We start from the raw sequence: 21,767 nt of genomic DNA on the forward strand, positions 1-21,767 counted from the left end.
TTTTTTGTAAACTTTTTGACATAAACAAAATTTTAAAAAAAAAAATGCATGATTAAATTTCAGCTGGAATCATGTTTTAAAAACCATTATATGAAGGTCCATACTGCTATTTGAATGAGTTCAAAATTCACGTACATGTGAGTGGCAGAGTTGGGCAAATTTTAATTGCATTGACAATTAAAGATTAACAATTGATTAATTGGTAAACATAACCACAATAACTAGCAATTGATCAGTTGTAATTGTGGAAAATTACAATTAACAATTAATTAATTGTTAATTGTAGTTTACTACAATTAACAATTGTCGATTGTTCTGTGAATTTTAATTAAAACTAACATATAAAAAATTACTGGTTTTGTACAATATGTTCTACAGACAACAGGTCTACCTGGGACGTGGACTCTAAACGGGTACCATATTACTATCTAACTATTTAAATACACATTTTAGCAACAAATAAAATATCAGTAATTTTCAGTAAATTACCGCCCAATAGCCAGGACTAAAGCAGAAATATATGAAATACTCGAGTTGAACTGAACCATTGCTTCGGTCACTTGTCTGCGCTAATTCTATATTAGCTACCAGTTTGTTTGGCACTCTTGGCTTCCTTAAGAGGTTTTCCATTTCCAGCTCAGTCACTTTCCTATACCGGGCTGATGAGTGCTATTAAGCATGAAACTGCAGTCCTCGACTGGAAATGCGACTGGCGGTGTATTTCATGTATCAGTAACTTTATTACGAACAATACATTATTTACTGCAGCGTATGACTTTTCTCAAAAAATCTTCTGGCTCCAGCAAAATATCCTCAAAAAAGGCATATTTCAATTTCAAAAAATTTTCTGTACTAATAAAAGTCCGAAGAACATCTCAGGGAAATTACAGAAATGCATCTTAATTACACGATTAAAAAAAAAAATTAAACAGAGCGGTCTCTGAGATCTTAAGTCACCTGTTATGTCCTTCTTTCTGATTTCCCCTGTTACAGGTTAAACTGTAAAATAATGATTTGCATAATTTTTAAACACTTAATTAAAACACAAACATTTACGTGTAGAAAAAACTTGCCAAGACGAGAATAGTTCACGCGGCGAGCGAGCAATCAACACTGAACGAAAATACGAATTCCAATTATACTTTGAACTCTGTATGCTGCACTGTACCTATTGATACATTAAGTTAATTGTTAGTTTCATAAAACAATTAAAAAAATTAATTGCAATTATTTTATTTGTGAAAAGCAATCGACGTACATTAATCTAATTAATTAATTGCAAAGTACAATTAATAGTTTAATTGCAATTAATTTAATTGCAATTACCGTTTTAATCAATTAACTAGGCAATTGAAAAAATAATTGATTAATGCCCATCACTGGTGAGTGGTTATTTTAAAAACATAATTGATATTCAGTAACTTGGTACTTGGCCAAAGTGCTACTGGGTACATCTCTACCCATTATCAGGCATAGAAGTGACATTCGACAAAAAAATGTATAAAAAATTATAGGAATTTTTCCAAAAATATAGGAATTTCTCCAGAAAAATATAGGCATTTTTACAAATAGATAGAAATTTCCCGAACAAAATAACATGGGAAGTGCAGTAAAGTAAAGGACTTTTTTTTGGAATTTAACATTTTTATATATACAGTTGACTCTCTGTTTAGGGTCATTCCATGTCAATTCAACTAAGCCATGACACCCACCGACTCGGATTTTGATGAAACTTGGTGAGTTTAGTCCTTTAATGTAGAAAAGTATCCATATCATTTTTTTCTTCTCAATCTGCTTTAGTTTTCATTTTACAGCCAGTCAAAATTTTGAATTTTCCGTATTTTCCAAACTATGACGATTCTGCACGTTGATTGAAAATAATTTCTATTTCATTTATTTTTCAGCCATTTTTTATGAAAATTTACAGTAATATTAATGAAAGTATGAGAATTTCAGAAAAAAATATAAAAAAATTCTAAGTAATATTTTAAAAGTAGAAAAAAATTATTTTCGTAATTTTTTTTATGAAATACGTTAATATCAACCAAAGAGAATATGATAATCAAAAAAATTCTTTTTTCCTGATGATCTTAAATGTGTGTTCTGTCATTAAAAGAAATAAAATTAATGGCTTTTTCAGTTCTTTATATTTTTAGCTTAAAAATATATCTGCTTCATTGGTTTTCTTTTTCTTTTTTTTTAAATTTTAGTTATTTATTTATTTTCCCACACTACTATCAAAAAATGAATGTATTTAAAAATATAAATATCTCAATAATTTGCACATGAAATACCCTTAATTTTTATTTTGATCACAAAAATGCTTTTTTTTTAATTTCATTACATAGTACACTAGTGCAGCCAGAAATACCTTCTGGAGGGGGTTTTTGGACCAAAAATACCTACTGGAAGGGGTTTTTGAACCAAAAATACGTTCTGAAAGGGGTTTTTTTATTAACAATTACCTTCTGAAGGCGATTTCTTGATCAAAAATATCTTCTGAAAGGAGATTTTTTCATCAAAACAGTCCTTTCATATGCAGAAACTACTGTATTAGAACAGTGCTTCTCAACCTTTTTTACTTTGCGGCACACTTATGAAATTTCTAGATCAACAGGGCACACTGAACTTAATTTCGAAATGGTAATATAGAAATGTTTTTATCATTCACTGGTAAAAAAAACGGGGGGGGGGGGGGGACTTTTTTCATGGTGAATAAAAAAATTATAACAAACGTAGTATATTTAAATTTATTTAGAAAGCAGAAATATTTCGAATGTATTGAGGTTGATAATGAACAACAAAACTATAGCTATTTACAGAAAATTATGCTTCATATGTTTTAAAGCATTTCTGTCAAACGTGTCTTTAAAGTGCACACTGCAGCTAAACAATTTATCAAATAATGTTTCAAGAAAGAAGCAAGCAAGAAATTAAAACCATGCACCTAACTTCTGTTTGACACTAATTTTTGCAAAGACTTTTGATGTTCGGCTCTATGCTGGAAAGAGCTACACGAAGTTCTTGATCCAGGCTCTTTAGAGATGATCTTTTACTGTTTTTTATAAGTGCGAAAGCTGAGAGGCTGATTCGCAATGATATGTAGTTGAAAATGGTAGCAGCACATCAATAGCAAGACAAGAGATAGTGAGATACACTCATTTTTAACCAGCAACCAAAATTCGTCCTGAGGCACTTTGTTCAACTTAAGTTTAAGAGTACGGTCGCTCTTGAGGTTCATAAATTTTTCTCGCGCCTTCAAAGAAAGGTCTTTAACTGATGCATCCGCAGGTGAAGAGAATTAACTGTCGTACCTCGTCCTTCAATTCAAAAATTCTTGATAGTACCTCACCATGCGAAAGCCAGCGAATCTCTATATGAAGAAGTAGGGAGAGATGTTCTGCCCCCATTTCTTCACAAAGTACGGAGAAAAGGCGAGAATTACGCTGCTTTGATTTTATGAAATTCACGATTTTCACGACTTCAGCCGAAGCTGACTTCAGTTCATCTGGTAAGTTCTTCCATGAGAGTTTCACGATGGGAGAAACAGTGTATGGTTTTAATTTCTATTTTACTAAGTCTCAGAACCGAGCTTTGAGAAACTATGATAAAAGGAAATTAGTATCGGAACTGGAAAAGAGGAAAACAAATGCTAAAGCTGGGGCTAAAATTCCTGAGGGAGAGGACAATACTCCCATTTGCAAAAGATTTAGAAAAAATTCTGTATAATTAGTTGATTTCATGAAAATTAAAATCCGTTTTCAAAAACTGAAAGTAATAGGATCACAAGAAGTTAAAAAGAGGTGGGGCAGCAAACCCCGCCTCTCCCCTTGTTGGGTATGTCATATTGCACATAATCGACAGATTGAATTGAGAAGTTGCAAAACGATACAAACGCTATTCGGTCGTAACTTTAAAATAAGATACGTCAAGGCTCTTTCTTTTTGTATAACTACGAAAATACCGCGGCACACCGGGTTCCTTGTCGCGGCACACCGGTTGCGAAGCTCTGTATTAGAATACACATATATGTTAAAACCAATGCCTTTGGGAGAATCTTAAAAGTGTGTTCTGCCATTTAAAAAAATAAAATTAATGGCTATTACATTTCTTTTTAGGTATGTATATATTTAAAACAAAATATTTTCGAAAAATTTTCATTACCCAATTTGTTCAGATAGCTGTATTATTTGCTAGAATAAAGAGCCTACAAACAATTTTTAATGTATTATTTTATTAAACATTCAGCATCTATCAAATCAGCCTGTTATTCCTATTATTTACAAGATATTTTTTTATCTACTTTTTCTCTGAAATATTGATTCCACTTAAATGTTTTTCCAACTTCTTTATGAAGTATGATGATTAATATTTTATTACCTTTTGCAGAAATTCAAACTTTTTCAGAAATATTTTGTGATGCAGACAAATATTTGAATTCTTGTTCTGATTCAGTTCGTAGCTTTAAGAAAATTTGTTCATCTTCAGACAAATCATTAACATTTTTTGTAACTTTTGTGCTCCATGACTAAATTTGTGACAGTGAGTTAATGTCAACTCTCCCATACTAAATTTATCTTCCATTTAGGTAAACATAAGCAGCTCTAAGCACACAGAACATCTAAATGCAACTTACTGCAGTAGTTGTGGAATTAAAGTATCTCAAAGTTTGACTCGAATATCTGTCAGTTTCAGTCTTTATGTTCAGCATTTAATTTGCTTCTCTTGTGTGTGGGAAAATCCTTTTGCTCCTTTAAACATTGATCAAAAGGGAATATCAAATTTTAAGAAAAAGTTTTTTTCTGACTCAACAGTATACTTATTTGTAACATTGAATCAGATGGCAATTAAGGAATAGTTTCAGAAAATACCCTTTAGAAACTCTCAATTTAACAATATGATCCTTTTTCTTGCAATAAAACTAGAACAGTCTTTAAATTCATAACTTCTTGTACAGGATTATGAGTCTAGCTGTTGGTAGGAATATATGGCGCATAATTATCATTCGACTGCAATTAGGAGTTTGAGTGCTTAAGAATTTTCTTTTATTTTTGAAAAACAATAGAACTGCTTTAATAACCAGATATTTAAAAAAAGGGTATTTTTTTATCAACAAACATAGTATTTGTATGCCCACTTGTTAAGAGAAACTCAATCTGAACTCCTTTTTTACATACACCACAAAGCAAGTTGCATAGTTTATTCCTTTGATTTTTTTTTTTTTTTTTTTTTTTTTAACTGTGTAATTCACACTGTAGCAAGTTTCACCCAGAAAATTGATCTTAAGTAAAAATATTTCCCTCCATCCCTGATGTATTTTTGGGTTGCCAATCATTCCTTCTCTTTTTCATCACTAAAACGTCATAGGAAATTGTTGCTAATAAACACGGCAACTTGTTCTTGAAAAAACATATTTATCTTGTGCAATATCAAGAAGAGCCAAAGTTAAAAGTAACTTGTTTATTATGGCTGTGATATATACAATGACATGTCAAAACAAATATTGAGAATGCGCTCTTTACAATATTAAGTAGCTCATTATACTTTAAATGACTTCTGATGCAAACATTCTAAGTCAAAGTATGAAATAATAAACATATAGAGCTATGATATTCATGTAAAGAGCAGTGAGCCAAAGCTGTCGGTAAAAACAGAGACTCAACTGAGCCCCCGAAAAGCAACCAAGTCTGACTTGGGTTGAAATTGAAAGGGAGAAGAACGAGGCAAAGTGCTGGAAACTTAAATGCTACTGGCAATTTGTATATTCTGCTGACACGATCTTGTTGCAAAACGGAAAGAACGAATGAGAAAAAACTAATGCAAATTAAGGTTGCCAATACTTTTGGAAAATAATTTTCTTTTTTTTTTCAAATTAATTTGCAGATGTTAAATTATCAGTTATTATTTATTTTTGATATGTATTAATTTTTTGAAGTGGGAGGGGGGGATTTTTTTCGGGCACAAAGTTTGTTTCACCAATTAATGAAATTTAAGATTAAAAAGTAAGTAAATTCTCTTCAGTTGACAAAATATCATTTGTCATCAACAAAATCAAAAGTATAATATGAACTTAAATATTTTGTCAATAAACCACCAGGTAAATCCACAGCTATCTGATTTCTATTTGGTACTACAATCCATGCCACCAGACTAAAATAAAAAATGTCTTAGGGATTAAACTTTGAAACTGTAATGGCAGCACCTAATATTACATAACCATTAAACTATTTTAAATTTACATGCACTAAAAACAAATATAATTTAGCACTTTTTAAAGTAAAGTTGAAATCAGTCATTGCGTTGGTGAGATATAATAGAAAATGTTAAGCATCCCAAAATTTTTAAATGAGTATTATTTGTTTATAGTAGTAGTGCAAACGGATAAAAGAATAAAATTAAAAAGGCACAGAGCTTTGGCATTGTTCTAGACCAGCAGAACAATGCCAAAGTTCTGCTACATAGCTAGTAGAACTATGCTACGATAAAAGTTGGCAGCTCTGCATGTAGCAAACCACTTTTTCCTAAGATTATTTTGTGGAACGCTAACAAAACGTTTTCTGGGATTTCTCCTTGAACTTGAAGTGCATTGGGGTACAAAACAATACTTGTAAGTACCAATGCTTGCCATATTTGATCATAGAAAGAAAGGCAACTTGAAGTCAAAAATTGCAGAAAAAGAAATCCGCTCCTTCTTTTAGGCGCGCTATTGTTAAAACTCTTGCCACGCTTTCTGTAGATTATCGCCAAACTGCCAAGAGCATTTTAAACGAAGCCAACTGCACTTCTGTCGGTTTCTCCTTCACGGCGAAAGAGCCGATGACATCACTTTCTGAGCCATTTGGCGTCACATTCGCTTGAACTTTAAAAATTATTTTTAAAAAAACTACTTATCGTATCACAAAAAATTTTTCAACTACGATGTTCATACATGTTATTTTATCATATAAAAATAAAATTGAAAAATGGTGTAGAGACAGGTAATCCAGTTGTTAAAAGCGAACATTTATTGTAAATTGCAACAAAACACATTACCATTAAAAGAAATAAATATAAATTAATCAGTTCCATCTCGGAATAATCTAACATTTACACAACACATCAATCCAGATACCGCGCGCTAGCCAACTCAGCTGGAGCCTTTTAAATAAACTTTGCCAGATTTGCATGCGCTGTTTCTCTGAGTTTAGGCCGTTGCCACAGACTCCCTCACCAGTCTCACAAGACCATTGGGAGACGAAAACGTACTTTGCGGCCAAACCTTGTTGTAACTCCAGGAGTCCTTGGATTGGAATCTCCAGCAATTAAAAATGCTGGTTTTAAGCGATCGATGTGAACGATCTTTTCCTTGTCGTTCACCGAAATCAAAAAGTTCTTGTCCATTCTCTTTAGGACCTCATAAGGCCCTTCGTATGGCGGCTGCAATGACTTTTTTACAGCATCTAAGCGCACAAAAACATGTGTACAGTTTTGCAGATCTTTAGGGATATAAATCCGTTGTTGACCATGCCGAATAGGAGTAGATGGACTTAGCGAGCTAATCAGTCTTTGAAGACGTGCAACGTAGTCAGGCATATTAGATAAAGTTTTTTCTTCATACAACTGTCCAGGTAACCGTAGAGTTGACCCATAAGTCAGCTGTGCCGCGGACGCGCCAAGGTCTTCACGTAACGTAGATCTGAGTCCCAACAGCACTAATGGAAGTGCTTCAAACCAATCGGATTTGTAACACATCAAAGCTTGCTTCAATGGTCGGTGCAATCTTTCCACCAGACCGTTACTTTGGGGTCTGTACGGCGATGTCCTTGCTAATTTTATGCCAAGCATCTTTGATAGACTCGTAAAAAGTTCAGATTCAAACTGTCTGCCCCTGTCACATGTTATCCTTTGCGGAGTACCAAATCGAGAAACCCATGATTGTACGAAAGCACGAGCTACCGTTTCCGCTGTTATATCAGTAATTGGCACAACTTCAGGCCACCGCGTAAATCTATCCACTATAGTCAAGCAATACTTAAAATTGTGAACTTGTGTTAGTGGACCTATTATGTTTAAATGAATATGAGAAAATCTCTCATCCGGAACTAAAAATTGAACTAACGGGGATTTAGTATGTAAATGTACTTTAGTCTGCTGACACGGAACACAAGCTCTGCACCAAGCAGTTATATCTTTGTTTATATTTGGCCAGACATATTTGCTATCGATAAGACGTTTTGTAGCACGTATGCCGGGGTGAGACAAACCGTGCATTGTATCAAAAATTTTACGCCTTAGAATTTGCGGAACAAAGAATCTATTATAATTTCCTGATGTATCACAATATAGAGATTTATCGGTACCAGGCATAGGAACTTTAGCTAATTTACCACTGTACTTAATTCGTCCCTCTAAAACGTCCTGAAGTTCTTCATCCTCAGATTGTGATTTTTCCCACATTTCTATATCATCTAGAGATGAAAATGTGATCTCCGATATTCGCGATAGGCTGTCCGCAACCAAATTTCCCTTACCAGGTAAATATCTGATATCCGTAGTAAATTGAGATATGAAATCCAACTGACGGATAGTTCGGGGGGAGGATTTTTCATGTTTCCGCCGAAATGCGAAAGTTAGAGGTTTGTGGTCTACATACAAAATAAATTTCCTTGCCTCTAACATGTATCGAAAATACTGAATTGCACTATATGCTGCCAACAATTCTCTATCATAAGTTGAATATTTACATTGAGTAGCCGATAGTTTCTTTGAAAAAAAACCTAAAGGCTTGGGACCTTCGGGGGATAATTCATGCAATACACCACCCATCGCAACATCACTGCAATCAGTTGTTAAAGCAAGTTCTGCATTAGTAGAAGGGTGATAAAGCAAAGTTGCTTCCGCTAAAGCACTTTTAATTTTTTCAAAGCTTGTTTCTGAAGCAGTATCCCACGGAATTTCCCTCTTATCTCGTTTTTTTGCTTTAATTAAAAACTTATGAAGTGGCGCTAAAATCATGGCGATATCTGGAATAAAGCGATGATAATAGTTTACCATACCCAAAAAACGTCTAAGTTCAGAAATAGTTTTGGGTTTAGGGAACTCTACCACTGCCTTCACCTTTTTTGGATCTGGCATACACCCCTTACTGTTTATCATATGTCCTAAAAAAATTATAGTTTCTTTCCCAAATTCACATTTTGATTCGTTTATAACGATCCCGTAGTTAAGGAAACGTTTAAAAATTTCTTCTAAATGCTTTTTATGCTGCTGGTGATTTTCACTCGCGATTAAAATGTCATCCAGGTATGGAAAATAGAAATTCAACCCTCTCAAAACCTCATCCAAAAAGCGTTGAAATGTTTGTGCTGCTGAACATAACCCGAAGTTTAGAAACGGAAATTCATATAACCCAAAAGGTGTTATTATAGCCGTTTTCGGAATATCAGGGGGGTTCACAGGAATCTGGTGATACGCCCTTATTAAGTCAACTTTCGAGAATATTTTCTTCCCGTGTAAAATGCTAACACAATCTTGAATGTGAGGAATTGGATATTTGTCCTGAACTGTTATACGATTTAGTGCTCTGTAATCGCCAATTGGTCTCCAGTCATACTCGCCTTTTGGGACCATATGCAAAGGACTAGCCCAATTACTTTTTGACGGTCTACAAATCCCTTTGTCAAGCATATATTCAAATTCCTGTTTAGCTATTTGAAGTTGCGTTGGGTGTAACCGACGCGCTTTAGCTGAAACAGGGGGTCCCTCAGTCGCAATGAAATGAACTGTATTATGTTTCATTACCTTTTGTGAAAGAACATTAAGTTGTGTAATCTCAATATATTTCTTTAACAATTCTTGATATTCAGAATTCCCATAAATTGTTTTCACATTCGGAACCTCGCAAAATATCGATCGACCGCTTGCACTAAATTTAGTCACCGGATCTAAAATACGCCTTTTCTTTAAATCGACTAGCAATTCAAAATGCTGCAAAAAGTCCGCCCCTATTATAGGCTTTGTAACGTCAGCTATGATAAACGGCCATCTCAATCTGCGTCCTAACCCGAAATCTAAATTTAATAACTTAGTACCGTAAGTATCAATCCCAGATCCATTTGCAGCGTACAAAGTGAATTCTTTTTTTCCGCTGTCTAAATTCAAAAAGGATTTTGGGTAACAAGAAACATCGCTACCTGTGTCAATTAGATAGCTCGTTTGAGTTAAAATATCAGTGATATACAGTCTGCGACTAAATCCTTTTTTAGTAAAAGTCATAGAAACTTCCGACGATTTTGAAAAATTTGAAAATTTCGCTTCAAAAGCGCATGGTTTTACACATTTGGTAGCTTTGTCTTTAAATTTAAAATGATACCAACATAACCAATTATTCCGCTTTTCAGCTCTCAAATTAAATTGTTTACGGCCCTGAGATCGATTTGGAGACCTTGAGCGACTGCGCGTTTTTACAATTTTAGTAAGTTCGTCTACTTTCAGTTGCAATTGTTCCAACTGAATTTCAGTACTAGCAGTTTGGTATTTAAAAGTTTGCTTATCAATTGAGTTTACAACCAACCCAGTATATTCGCAAATCTTGTCTGCCATTTCCGCTAACTTTTCTAAATTTTCAGAACTGACCGCTAAAATTGTTTGCACTGGTACCGGTAACCTACGAAGCCAAATATTTTTTAAAAAATCATCATCTACATGCCTCTCACTTAATTCTTTCATTTTTCGTAATAACATAGATGGAGATTTGTCACCTAATTCTAAGTCTTCAATTAATGTCTTTACTTTACGACTCTGAGAAAATTCGAACTCCGCTAACAATCTTTCTTTAATTGCGGTGTATGGTTTGTCTGGCGGCTGACATAAAATATCGGTAGCATGAGACAAAGTTTCTGCATCTAGCGACGCAACCAAATGATCGAATTGCGTTTGTTCAACCGTAACGCCAGCTAACCTAAAACTAGCTTCAAGTTGTACAAAAAATAACTTCGCATTATTAGGCCAAAAATTAGGTACTTTTACAGAAACCCTATTGCAACTTAAGTTTTCAGCACTTACTTCCTTTTGAGCCAAATTTAAATTCTCTTTTGTTTCCATACTAACATGAAACAACTAATAGCTTGGGTACAATGCTACACTCAAGCACCTCAAAGGACACATGCACAGAAAAGCAAGACAGTTGAAAAAAAATGAAGTTTTTCGTCGAAATAAATTACCTTCCGGCGAATTGCTGCGACCCATTCTTTCTTGAAATCATTTCGCTACCAACTGATAACTGCGTGTTCAGGTCACCAATGTAGAGACAGGTAATCCAGTTGTTAAAAGCGAAATGATTTATTGTAAATTGCAACAAAACACATTACCATTAAAAGAAATAAATATAAATTAATCAGTTCCATCTCGGAATAATCTAACATTTACACAACACATCAATCCAGATACCGCGCGCTAGCCAACTCAGCTGGAGCCTTTTAAATAAACTTTGCCAGATTTGCATGCGCTGTTTCTCTGAGTTTAGGCCGTTGCCACAATGGAAAACTTCCCTATCGTTTTTCCAGAAAAGCAGCATTGGAACACAACGGCAATCCGGTGCAGTTCAGCACCATTTCACCCAGTATAATCCTTACTAATATTATAAATGTGAAAGTGAGTTTGTTTGTAATTTTTTCATGCATTAACTACCCATGCCAATCATCATTAAATTTTGTACACACATTGTCAGGGTGCTGGAGTGAATGTTGGGTACTTTCATTTTGATAAAAAGTATTCCACTATTTTTATTCTAATTTTAAAGCAAATCATAAATTTTCAAGTATCTCATTGGAAAAAATTCTGATTTGTTTGTTTCTGCAGCACGTTAAAATATCGTCTGGGCTCTCTGCCAGTTTTAATAGCGTTTTTGGGACACAATAGATTGGCTAAAATCTGATAAGGTGATATACATTAGTTTTAGGATTACTTTTAGTTTAAGTTAATATATAATGCTAATGATACTAATATTATACTAAGTTAATATATGCTGCTGTCAACATGGAAAGATCGCGCCTGATGCTGGTCAATATCTAAAGATCACTGGTTGAGAATGCAACGCCTGGCAATGCAGCTAATCATACTTTAATTTTGGCTTTACACGGTTTAGAGTAACTTTGAAAAAGAAAATCAAACATAGAAACAAATTGCAGTTTATTGCAAAAACAAAATAAAACTATTTACAGATTCATTAATTTAGGTCCATATTTACAGTTTTTTGAGAATTGCGATAAGTACTACTTTGCAATTCCCGACGAATTTCTGGAGTAACATGAGTGTGTGGATGAATAGTGAGCAATTCCAAAAGCTCAAGCTGTTGCTCTTGTGAGATATCGTTTTTATAAAGTTGTGCAAAAGTCAACAGACATTGATGCCATAGTAAAGGTAGTTGCCTATCATCATTCTTAAACCTAAAGAAACAAATAAATAAGAAATAAAAGTTTAAAAAATTGAGAAATTAGCTACTATTATTTTGCAATAAGCTAACATATATATAAAAGTAAGAGGTTTTAAAAAAAATGTCTGCCAAATGCAAATACGAAAACTATATTTGGTGCACTTACTTTATAACTGTTACATGAACATCACATGCTTTGAGCGAGAAATCAAAACAGATTGCTCAAAACAAAAACCCAATTTAAGATTTATTCATCTTGGAATAGTATGGGTGATTGCTGCGTGATTAATAAAACAAGTGGCAGCCCAGAACATAGAGGGGATTTGCATCACTCAGGCAAGAGCAGACTAAATTGTAATACTGTCCTGCAAAAACTTTTACTAATAATAAAGCTGAAAGTGTCTGGATCTGTGACGTGCATAGTGCCTAGATCATTTAGCACAAAATTAATTTGTAGCATAGAGGTGTGCACGTCAAAGTAATTTTTCAAAAATTCAATTTTAACCTTATTTTTCACATAAATTGTGCTAAAACGTACATCAGCACATGCAACCGTGTTTTCAATTTTTTGACATTCTTTTTTTTTCTGGGGAAAAAAAAACAGTTGTTGTCGTAATAGCGACTAATCAACTGGTAGTCATATTGCCAAGTTTTTAAATCTGCCAAAATATGAAGAGATCTTAAAAACCAAATAACCTTTTCATTTTCTACTACAGGCAAAGCCGTGCAGAAGTGACCAATTGACAAAATATATAGGACATTTTTTGAAAAAAATATAGGACACATTTTGAAAAAATATAGGATTTAAAGGACACCAAAAAAAAAAGATTAAATTTTGCATACACATTATAAAAAAGTTATCTTTTAGTGCCACTGATGAAAAAATATGTATACAAAAATTGTTAAACATACCTTAATGATTCTTCACTGTCAGAAAATAAAAATTTAAATTTCTCACACACAAAAATAAAAACGATGATAATATTATGGGAAATAACATAACAATTTATTTCAATTAAAAATCAAAATGGTTTAGCAACAAATTACATGGAACTGCTTGGCTCTTTCTGAGCAGCTTATAAATTTTTTATTAATTAACAGTGGATTTTACAACTTGCCTAGCCTTAATGTCAATAATGGATTTACATTTGAGTCCTAATTTTTAATTTTGTATTCCCCTCCTCTATCATTGCCCGAGCTGCATTAATGCTTTCCTTAAATTCTTTCAGTTTTTCTCAAAAAGATTTTTTTGTTACATCATTCGATTTAGGTTTCATATTTTTCCTTGTTATTTCTTCCAGATTTTTTATCTTTCTGTTCCTCATATTTCAAGTATGCTGCTTTGCACAACTGGATCATTTTATTTATTTACATCAACACTTTTCACAGTGTTTTACCAAGTCTTATCACTCTGAGAGCAACAATTGTGTCTAAATTCATGTTTGGTTTGTCACTAGTCACAATTCTTTTGTTAAGCCTCTCTCCTCAGAAGCTTGACCATGAGAGAAAGTCAGGACAGCCTTAACAAGTTTGGTCAAATTAGGGTAGTTTCATCCTACAGGTTAAAGATGAAATTCCAAATTACTTATTGACGGGGTTATCTTCTACATTCTTAGGAATATCTTTGTCATTGATGTACACTACGGTGTATCCACAAAAAAAAAATTGTTTTTTCAAGTCGCACACCATTTTATATTTTTCTTTTAGGTCAAAACAACTGTAAAATATTTCATATAATTTTAACAACGCCAACCCATGCAGACTAGTGTCTGAAATTGTGAGCCAGCACTTATGTACTAGGCTGAATCAAAAAAAATTTTTTTTGGGAAATTTGAAATTTCAGGTTGATGAAACGTTGCCCCTATAGCCCCATATGTACCACAAAAACATTTATCCAATAATTTTAAAATATTAAGGTATACAGCAGACCTTTTTTCAAAAAAAAAAAAAAAAAATGATTTTTTTTCTATTAATTTTTTTTTAAAAATATACATAGATTTATATTAAAAATCAATTTCAAAAATTATTAGCGAACACATATGAAAATCAATATTTGCAAATGAATAATAAAAAAATAATGTAATTACAATGAAAAAGTTAACTGAAACATAAAAAAAAAACCTATATTTTTGAGTACTAAATTTTGAGACTTAAATATTGCAAGAGAGCAAAATCTCCTACTTAGTGCTAATTACCTACTCTATTGTTTCTATTTTTCAGCATTATAATTTCTGAAAATTCACCTTATGTTTTTTTAAAAAATATGTTGAAAAATATTAGTTTTTTGAAGAAAATTGTAAATTTTAGGCCAAGTGCAGGATATTTTTACTTGAATAAATGTTTTTGTGGTACATTTGGGGCTATTGGGGCAACCTTTTATCCACATGAAATTCAAAATCTTTTATTGGATCTAACTCAAGTAAACGTTCACCAGTTTGCCCTATAAGAGCTTCTTTTTTGATGAAGTAGGGCATAACTTTCAATGAAAGGTCACATAACGCGCTATGCATAAGGTGTAGAATTCCTCGGGGTACCAAAAATATAGGATTTTTCTTCAAAATTTAATTCTTCGAGACTTTGAAGTCATTCTAAAGAAGAAGGAACAATTTTGTGGTATTAGCTTCAGAACAATTCCAGACTTCTTGCGGCAATAGATCACTCCAATCGAACTGTCAAAAGAACAGACCCTGCTAAAGGAGTCTTAAACCTTCCACATACTCAGAAATGGGTTGAACACAATGCCGACGACAGTATTGAAGGGCTGTATAACTCGGTGACAAGCTTCAATTTCATGTAACATGTTTTGTACATAAATAAATGCCACTCAAAAAGAGTAAACCCTATTACGCACATAACAGCACCAATTTACTGAAAAATCAAATGAGATATTTTTGCATCAAATTGATCTTAAAATTACATTCTAAACCAGTACTATTATGTATTTTAGGTAGAATAATTGTATGAGAAGGCACAATTTAGAAACACAATAACTATTTTATTTACAAGACAAAACACCATCACCGTTCTGGAACATGCCACATTGAAATCGAATCATTTCGAGCTGGCATGCCTTTCGAGCTTGAGTTGCAACTACAACAGTCGAACAGTCGAGAAAAAAACCAGAATATATCCGAAAAACTTTTTTTTCCCCGAAGGGGTTTATTTCCATTTCGGGAAAAATTGAAAAAATTATTTTTTTCAACTTTTCAGGAAGTTTTAATTAAAATTTTCAGTAAAAAGAGATTAGAAATTTCTCATACTTACATTCTGATGCAATTTCCTCCCCCCGACCCCTTGTATATTAAAATTCTGTCCAACTTTGATAATGCAAGTTGTTGTATGATAATATAATTTGCATATACAATGGCTCCCAAAAGTGTTCGTACACTTTGAAATTTTTTAGTAAAATCGAAATAACGCAAAACTGAATTTGAATATGAAGTCCAATATTTTTTCACATCATTCCTATGTCATTCAAAATAAAACCCTGTAGTTTTTTCAAAATATTGACGGATCTTCTTTCTGAAATGGGTCAAAAAACGAAGAGACAGAGAAGTCTTCGTACACTCAAATATTTTCGAATAAATTCATGATTAAAATTCATCATATGTCTTTTTTTATTATTTTTGCATTGTGTTGACCCTTGAAAGTCATTTGGCTTTAATTTTTTGTTTATTTATTCCTTAATATTGTGCTTATTACTTTAAAATGGCTGGTATTCGTAAAAACCACAAACACCATTCGAAATTTGAATTTTTTCCTCATAGTATCGGTAAATTGGTTTGAAATGTCTCTAAATTAGTTAATTTATTCCATTCTATAGTAAAGTGCTTGATAAAATGCTTTAAAGAAAAGAATCGGACTGAAAACAAGGTAAGAAAAGGTCAACCAGTGAAGTTGGCAAAGCGTGATCGAAGATTTGCAGTTAAAAAATTTATGAAATATACACATTTGATTGCTGTAAAGGTTTCTGCAGAGTTTAATGGAAATTTTTACACTTAATTTTCACCTAAAATTGTTCGCCAAGTTCTCTGATTATCTGGATTAAATTGCCCTTTTCCCACAGAAATTTTCTTGGCGCTACGAAAAACAGAAAGCTTTCGCTTTACGTCGCAAAATCAATGATAAATAAGCTCAAAATGTTTTGGAATAACGTCTTAATTACAGATAGAAATGAAGTCAAGATTTTTGGTTAAATTGTTGTATAATTGTAAATCGAAGAAAAAATTAGGAACTTAATCTTAAGAACTTAGTTGGAGCAATTAACCAGGACGGTGAAGGTGTGTTTGTGTGAGGGTGCATATCAGCACCAAGACTTAATAGTTTGGAACTTTTTGATGAAATAATGAATCATGCTGTTCATTTAAATATTTTAAAAACGAATTTTGAACTCTTAGCCGAAATTTTGTTATCAGAAACAACTTTGTCTTTTTATCAAGATAACGATAAGAAGCACACGGTTTTCAACTTTTGCATCTCATGCCTCAAAAATTGTCCTAAAGTTTAGAAATTACCCTTCAAACTCCAGATTTGAACTTAATGTAACACATTTAGAGATATCTGGAGGCTAGATTACGAAAATACGGCTTTGAAACGAAAATAGAACTAGAAACAGTAAGACTCGAAGTGTGGTTAAACACTTACTCAGACATTACGCAAAAAAAAAAGAATGAAATCTATTCCCAGACATTTAAAAGGTGTTATTGATACTGCATGATATTCTACTAAATAATAACTTAATAAAAAGTTAGATTATTCAATAATACATAGACATTTTTTAAAGTGTACAAAGACTTTTGTGAGATAAAATTTCCGGCACTTTTTGGTTTTTGATTTTTGAAAAATTAAGTTTTAATATTTTTTTTAAAAAATTTCATGTAGTTTTGTTGAAAATTGATCATAGATCTTATAATTAAATACCTATTCCGAAATGTTAATTCTAACCAATGGATAGAGTCCTATTTCAATTAAAGTCGTAGGCGTACGAACAAAAACTTTTGGGAGCCACTGTAGATCGAAAAACATTCAATACTTTTCGCAAAAGAAAAAAAGCAATATCCTTAGCGAAGAATTTGTTTTCCTTCTTCATAAAGCAAACAAGCATACTTTAATCACAGAAGTATGTTTCTGCTGACTGTGCAAACCAAATGTACAGGGTACAGCAAAAAAAGATATATAAAAAATATATAAAAGATATTATAGATACATTGTAAATTATTTTCTAATAAAGTGAGAAACAAAAGTAAATAAGACACTCATTAAAATGAAATTATTTTACTTCTATTCGATGATGCAATGTTTGTCCAACCTGTTTTTTTTTTTTTTTTTTTTTTTTTTTTTTTTTTTTTTTTTTTTTTTTTTTTTTTTTTGCCACCCCCACATACTGCCGTGCTAAGCACAAAAGTGGAATCTGCAATTGAGCTCAAGCAGAGAGATTGTGTTTTAAAGTTTGGTTCTTCCATATACTTGATTTAGATGTCTTTTTTTTTTTTCAGAATTTATTTAAAAAAAAAATAGTTTTTGATGCAATGACCCTAAAACATTTTCTTTATTAAGTAAAGTATTAAGTAAGATTTAGACTCAGGCTGGATTTTATAAAAAATCAAAACTCAATAACTTTCATTTTCAGACAGTACAGTTACATTGTAAGGAAGGAAAGTCATACTTATTTTTCTTTCAAACAATATCAATCATGCTTGAAAGTCAAAAAATACAATTATTATTTTAAGTTTCAAAGGCAATCTAAAATGGAAAATATAATTGTTATGATTAGACACATATTACCCAATACTATTGGTTGAACGATGACTTGACTTATTTCTAATGACTTATTTCTGGTGTTTGACCAAGAAAACTCTCAGTTATAAAACAAAAAGGTTTTTTTTTTCTAATTAAACTTACTTTCATGTGTATTTCTGTCAAGCACAAAAAGAGGATGTATGGATTGCATACATTTTTTCATGCTTAACCTTTTATATGTTCCAAGAAATACAGAGTTATTAAGAAACCCTATCTTTATTCATAAAAAAATCAATTTTTTCGAATTTTCCCCGAAAAACGTTTTTTTTCCACCACTTCAAAATTTCCAGAAATTTTACATCTCTAGTTGCAACACAACATTGAAAATAACTATTAGGAAAAATAAATATGTGGAGTGATAAATTATATATACACAACAAGTACAAAATGAGTTACCGTAGGAAGTGAGCCACAACAGCATCTACGACTCTAAAGGGCAATGCATATTTCTTTTCTAATAATATCCTCATGAAGATGCTATTGGCACCATTGTAATCCATGTCAGCTATTCTGAGTAAGGCAGCACTTGAGTGGAGAATAGGGATCGAGCACTTTGCAAGTACACTACCAAATATAGTAGCTTCCCTCAGTGTACAAGTACCTGACTGAAAAAATACAATAAATTAACAATAGTTAAACTTTTCTCCAATAACTAACACAAAAATCCGTAAATACAGTCAAACCTCCATATATCGAAGTAGCAAATTGCCGGAAAAAAATTTGATACATAAAAACTTCGATACATAGAAACAATCTTATTTTATAATAAAAATCTCCTAAAACATTAAAATTAAAGCTAAATTTCGTGTATAAACCCCATTTCTAATTTATAGGAGCATCAGATTAAATGAAAGTTAATGATTAAAATAAAAGTAACAGAAATGTCATTTTTGCACCTTCATACATCTTCATTCTCGGACAATTCAACTTGATCCGCAACATTGGGGGATTTTCGTTTTGACAATGTAATGGAGAGAAAAGTAAAAAATCAATCTACTTAACTTGAATGATTTTTACTGAAGCTAAAACGTCTAGGAATGATAATCAACAGACAAAAGGGATAACTTAAAACTGATTATGCAATGTTACTGGTTACAACTAAGACATTTGAAATAAACTTGGGGGAATTTAAGAACTCCAGAATGAAACAACAACCTATCTACACACCCCTCAACCCCAGATTCCTTAAGTTTCGTAGCAAACTTTAGTAAACATAATTGTTTCCACTAACCTTTATTTTTGATGAGACAAACAGTCTAAAGTGGAAAAAAAATCTACAACTGTCTCGAAAAAAATACGATATATAGAGATTTTTTCGATATAGTGAAACAATTTTTCTATGTAATGAACATAGAAATTTGCTGGGATTTCAATATATAGAAAATTTTGTTGTGTGGAAGTTCGCTATATGGAGGTTCGACTGTATATTCAAAATATTTTTCAATTACCTAGAGTTTATATATCTAAAATGTTTACTAATTTCAGTTGCAGATTAAACATTAGAGGTTCATTCTTTAAAAATGTTTTTCCCTCCTCGTTAATCCAAAGAGATTATAAAATGTAACAGAAAAGTGTTATAAGTCATACAAGTAACTTAGGATCATGTTTAGAGACATTATTTTAAGTCAGTGAAAATCATATAGCAGTTAAAATGTAGGTCTTACACTGCAACACAAAGGGTTAAAACTTATTACTGACAGGGTTCCTGATTAAAAAAATATTTTTTTTAATGAAAAAATCTGATTTTTTTCATGTAAACCAGATTTTTTTTTTTTTTTTTTGATTTCCACAAACAGACTTCTAGGAGTTTGAACATTAAATATGTTGCCTGTATAAACTTGCACCTTATTTTTAAAATACATTTTTTTAAAAAAACATATTTTAAGCTATTTTCATGGCATTAATAAATTTTAAGCTATACAAGCAAACCAATTTGTAAATTCATAGTTCACATCACTTTTATAGTTTGAGAGGTCAAAAATAATAGTACACTAAGTGTCTATAAAAAAGTTTAATTAGAATTCTTTCACTTCTGAAAGCTGAAATAAGCCCAGCTATTGCTTCATATTTCATATGAGCACTTACTTTTTTACACTGAGTACACTTTTATATCTTTTCTATTTCAAATTCTAATAATGTTTTTCACAACGAATTTAGTAAATTCATATGTATGTATTTGTATTAAGTTCACTTTATTACTAAATACTATGAAATCAATTTGAAGTATATCCGTGCAGTTTACCAATGAAATTAGGATAATTTTTCAAAATAGTTCATAAATGTTACAGTTCAGAAATATGTTACGATCTGTGGAGTGAAAAAGAGCATTTGAATAAAATTAAAAGTTTCTAACTTTTAGCTAGTATGTTTTTATCAGAAGAATCCTTTATTGAATAATTACATTTTTCATAGCCATATTAGTGAAGAATTACAATTTTTGCTTTGTATTTTATACTGTTTCTGAAGAATAACAGCAATGTTTCAAGTTTCTAAGAAAATAATTTAGTTCTAAAGTATAGAAATCATACACTCATAGTGTGAAATCATTTGTTGACAGGCAAAGAGGACCTAGATAGCTTAATCAATTGAAGCTAACATTGTAAATGCAACATATTTTGTACTTAGAACGACACATTCTAAATCTGTAAAATTACCTAACAAAAAACTTTTAAATGATTTTAATCAATGATTTTTTTAAGCACTTTTATTATAGTTGACCTGATTGTCATGGAGAAATCTGATGCCTGGTTTTGCTTATATCTCTTCAACTAGAACACTTAGAGACTTTGGGATTTCACTAAATGATTTGCTTAATCTTAAGATACAACTTAGCACTGAAAAATTAAAATTCTAGAATAAAATTATTATTTCAGTTAGAATGAAAAGCAGCAAATTTCATGTAATTTTCCCATTTCAAATTTTGTTGCCTTGCAACAGTAATCTTAAAAGCAATCATACTGAAGATTTTGAATCAAGGTTTCTCTGAAGCAAGCCTGAAATTAGCAAGCATAAATCCTAGAGAGGAACAAAGATTAAATTTTAGTGTCAACTGCTTAAAGTTTTAGACACGTATATAGGTTTTTTCCCTTTTTGTACTGAGCATTTATATGAAAAAATAAGGTGAAGTTTCGTGAGGGTAAAATTATTCTATTTCTGAAATACATTTACGTTAAAAAGAATAAAATTACAGAATTTTTTAAAAAATACTAAGCACTTTTCATAATGCACTCAAAAGAACAAAATAACTTTTCTGGGTCAGAAAGGACAATTTAAAAATTCCTCTAGTTTTCGAAAATTCCAAGAAAATGACTACCACAAATGTAGAAAATTGTGGTTCTAGTCATTTCAAATCAAACTTTCCCAATAAGAAAAATATGCATGTTTCAACACTCAAAGTTATGATTGAAAGCTAGATAATGATAAGAAATTCTCTTCATGACTTGAGCAGCACTTTTCTTTGTTTACGATGTCATTTTCTTGGAATTTTTGAAAACTACAGGAATTCTTAAATTTTCCTTTCTGACCCAGAAAAGTTATTTTGTCCTTTTGAATGCAT

General features: G+C 31.8%; 1 protein-coding gene across 1 annotated transcript in view; it reads right to left on the reverse strand.

Annotated features, from left to right (window-relative positions):
- Positions 1-12,161: 12,161 nt before the first annotated feature.
- The window catches only part of LOC129228100 (bystin-like), a 59,242-nt gene continuing 49,636 nt past the window's right edge, over positions 12,162-21,767 (reverse strand). The window contains exons 8-9 of the mRNA XM_054862740.1: positions 18,608-18,816; positions 12,162-12,425 (exon numbers count right to left, since the gene is read on the reverse strand). Coding sequence (XP_054718715.1) covers positions 12,206-12,425; positions 18,608-18,816 — 429 coding nt within the window. The 3' untranslated portion in view covers positions 12,162-12,205. The remainder of the gene's footprint in view (positions 12,426-18,607; positions 18,817-21,767) is intronic.

The sequence above is a fragment of the Uloborus diversus genome, chromosome 8, assembly GCF_026930045.1.
Source record: "Uloborus diversus isolate 005 chromosome 8, Udiv.v.3.1, whole genome shotgun sequence".
Taxonomy (NCBI): domain Eukaryota; kingdom Metazoa; phylum Arthropoda; class Arachnida; order Araneae; family Uloboridae; genus Uloborus; species Uloborus diversus.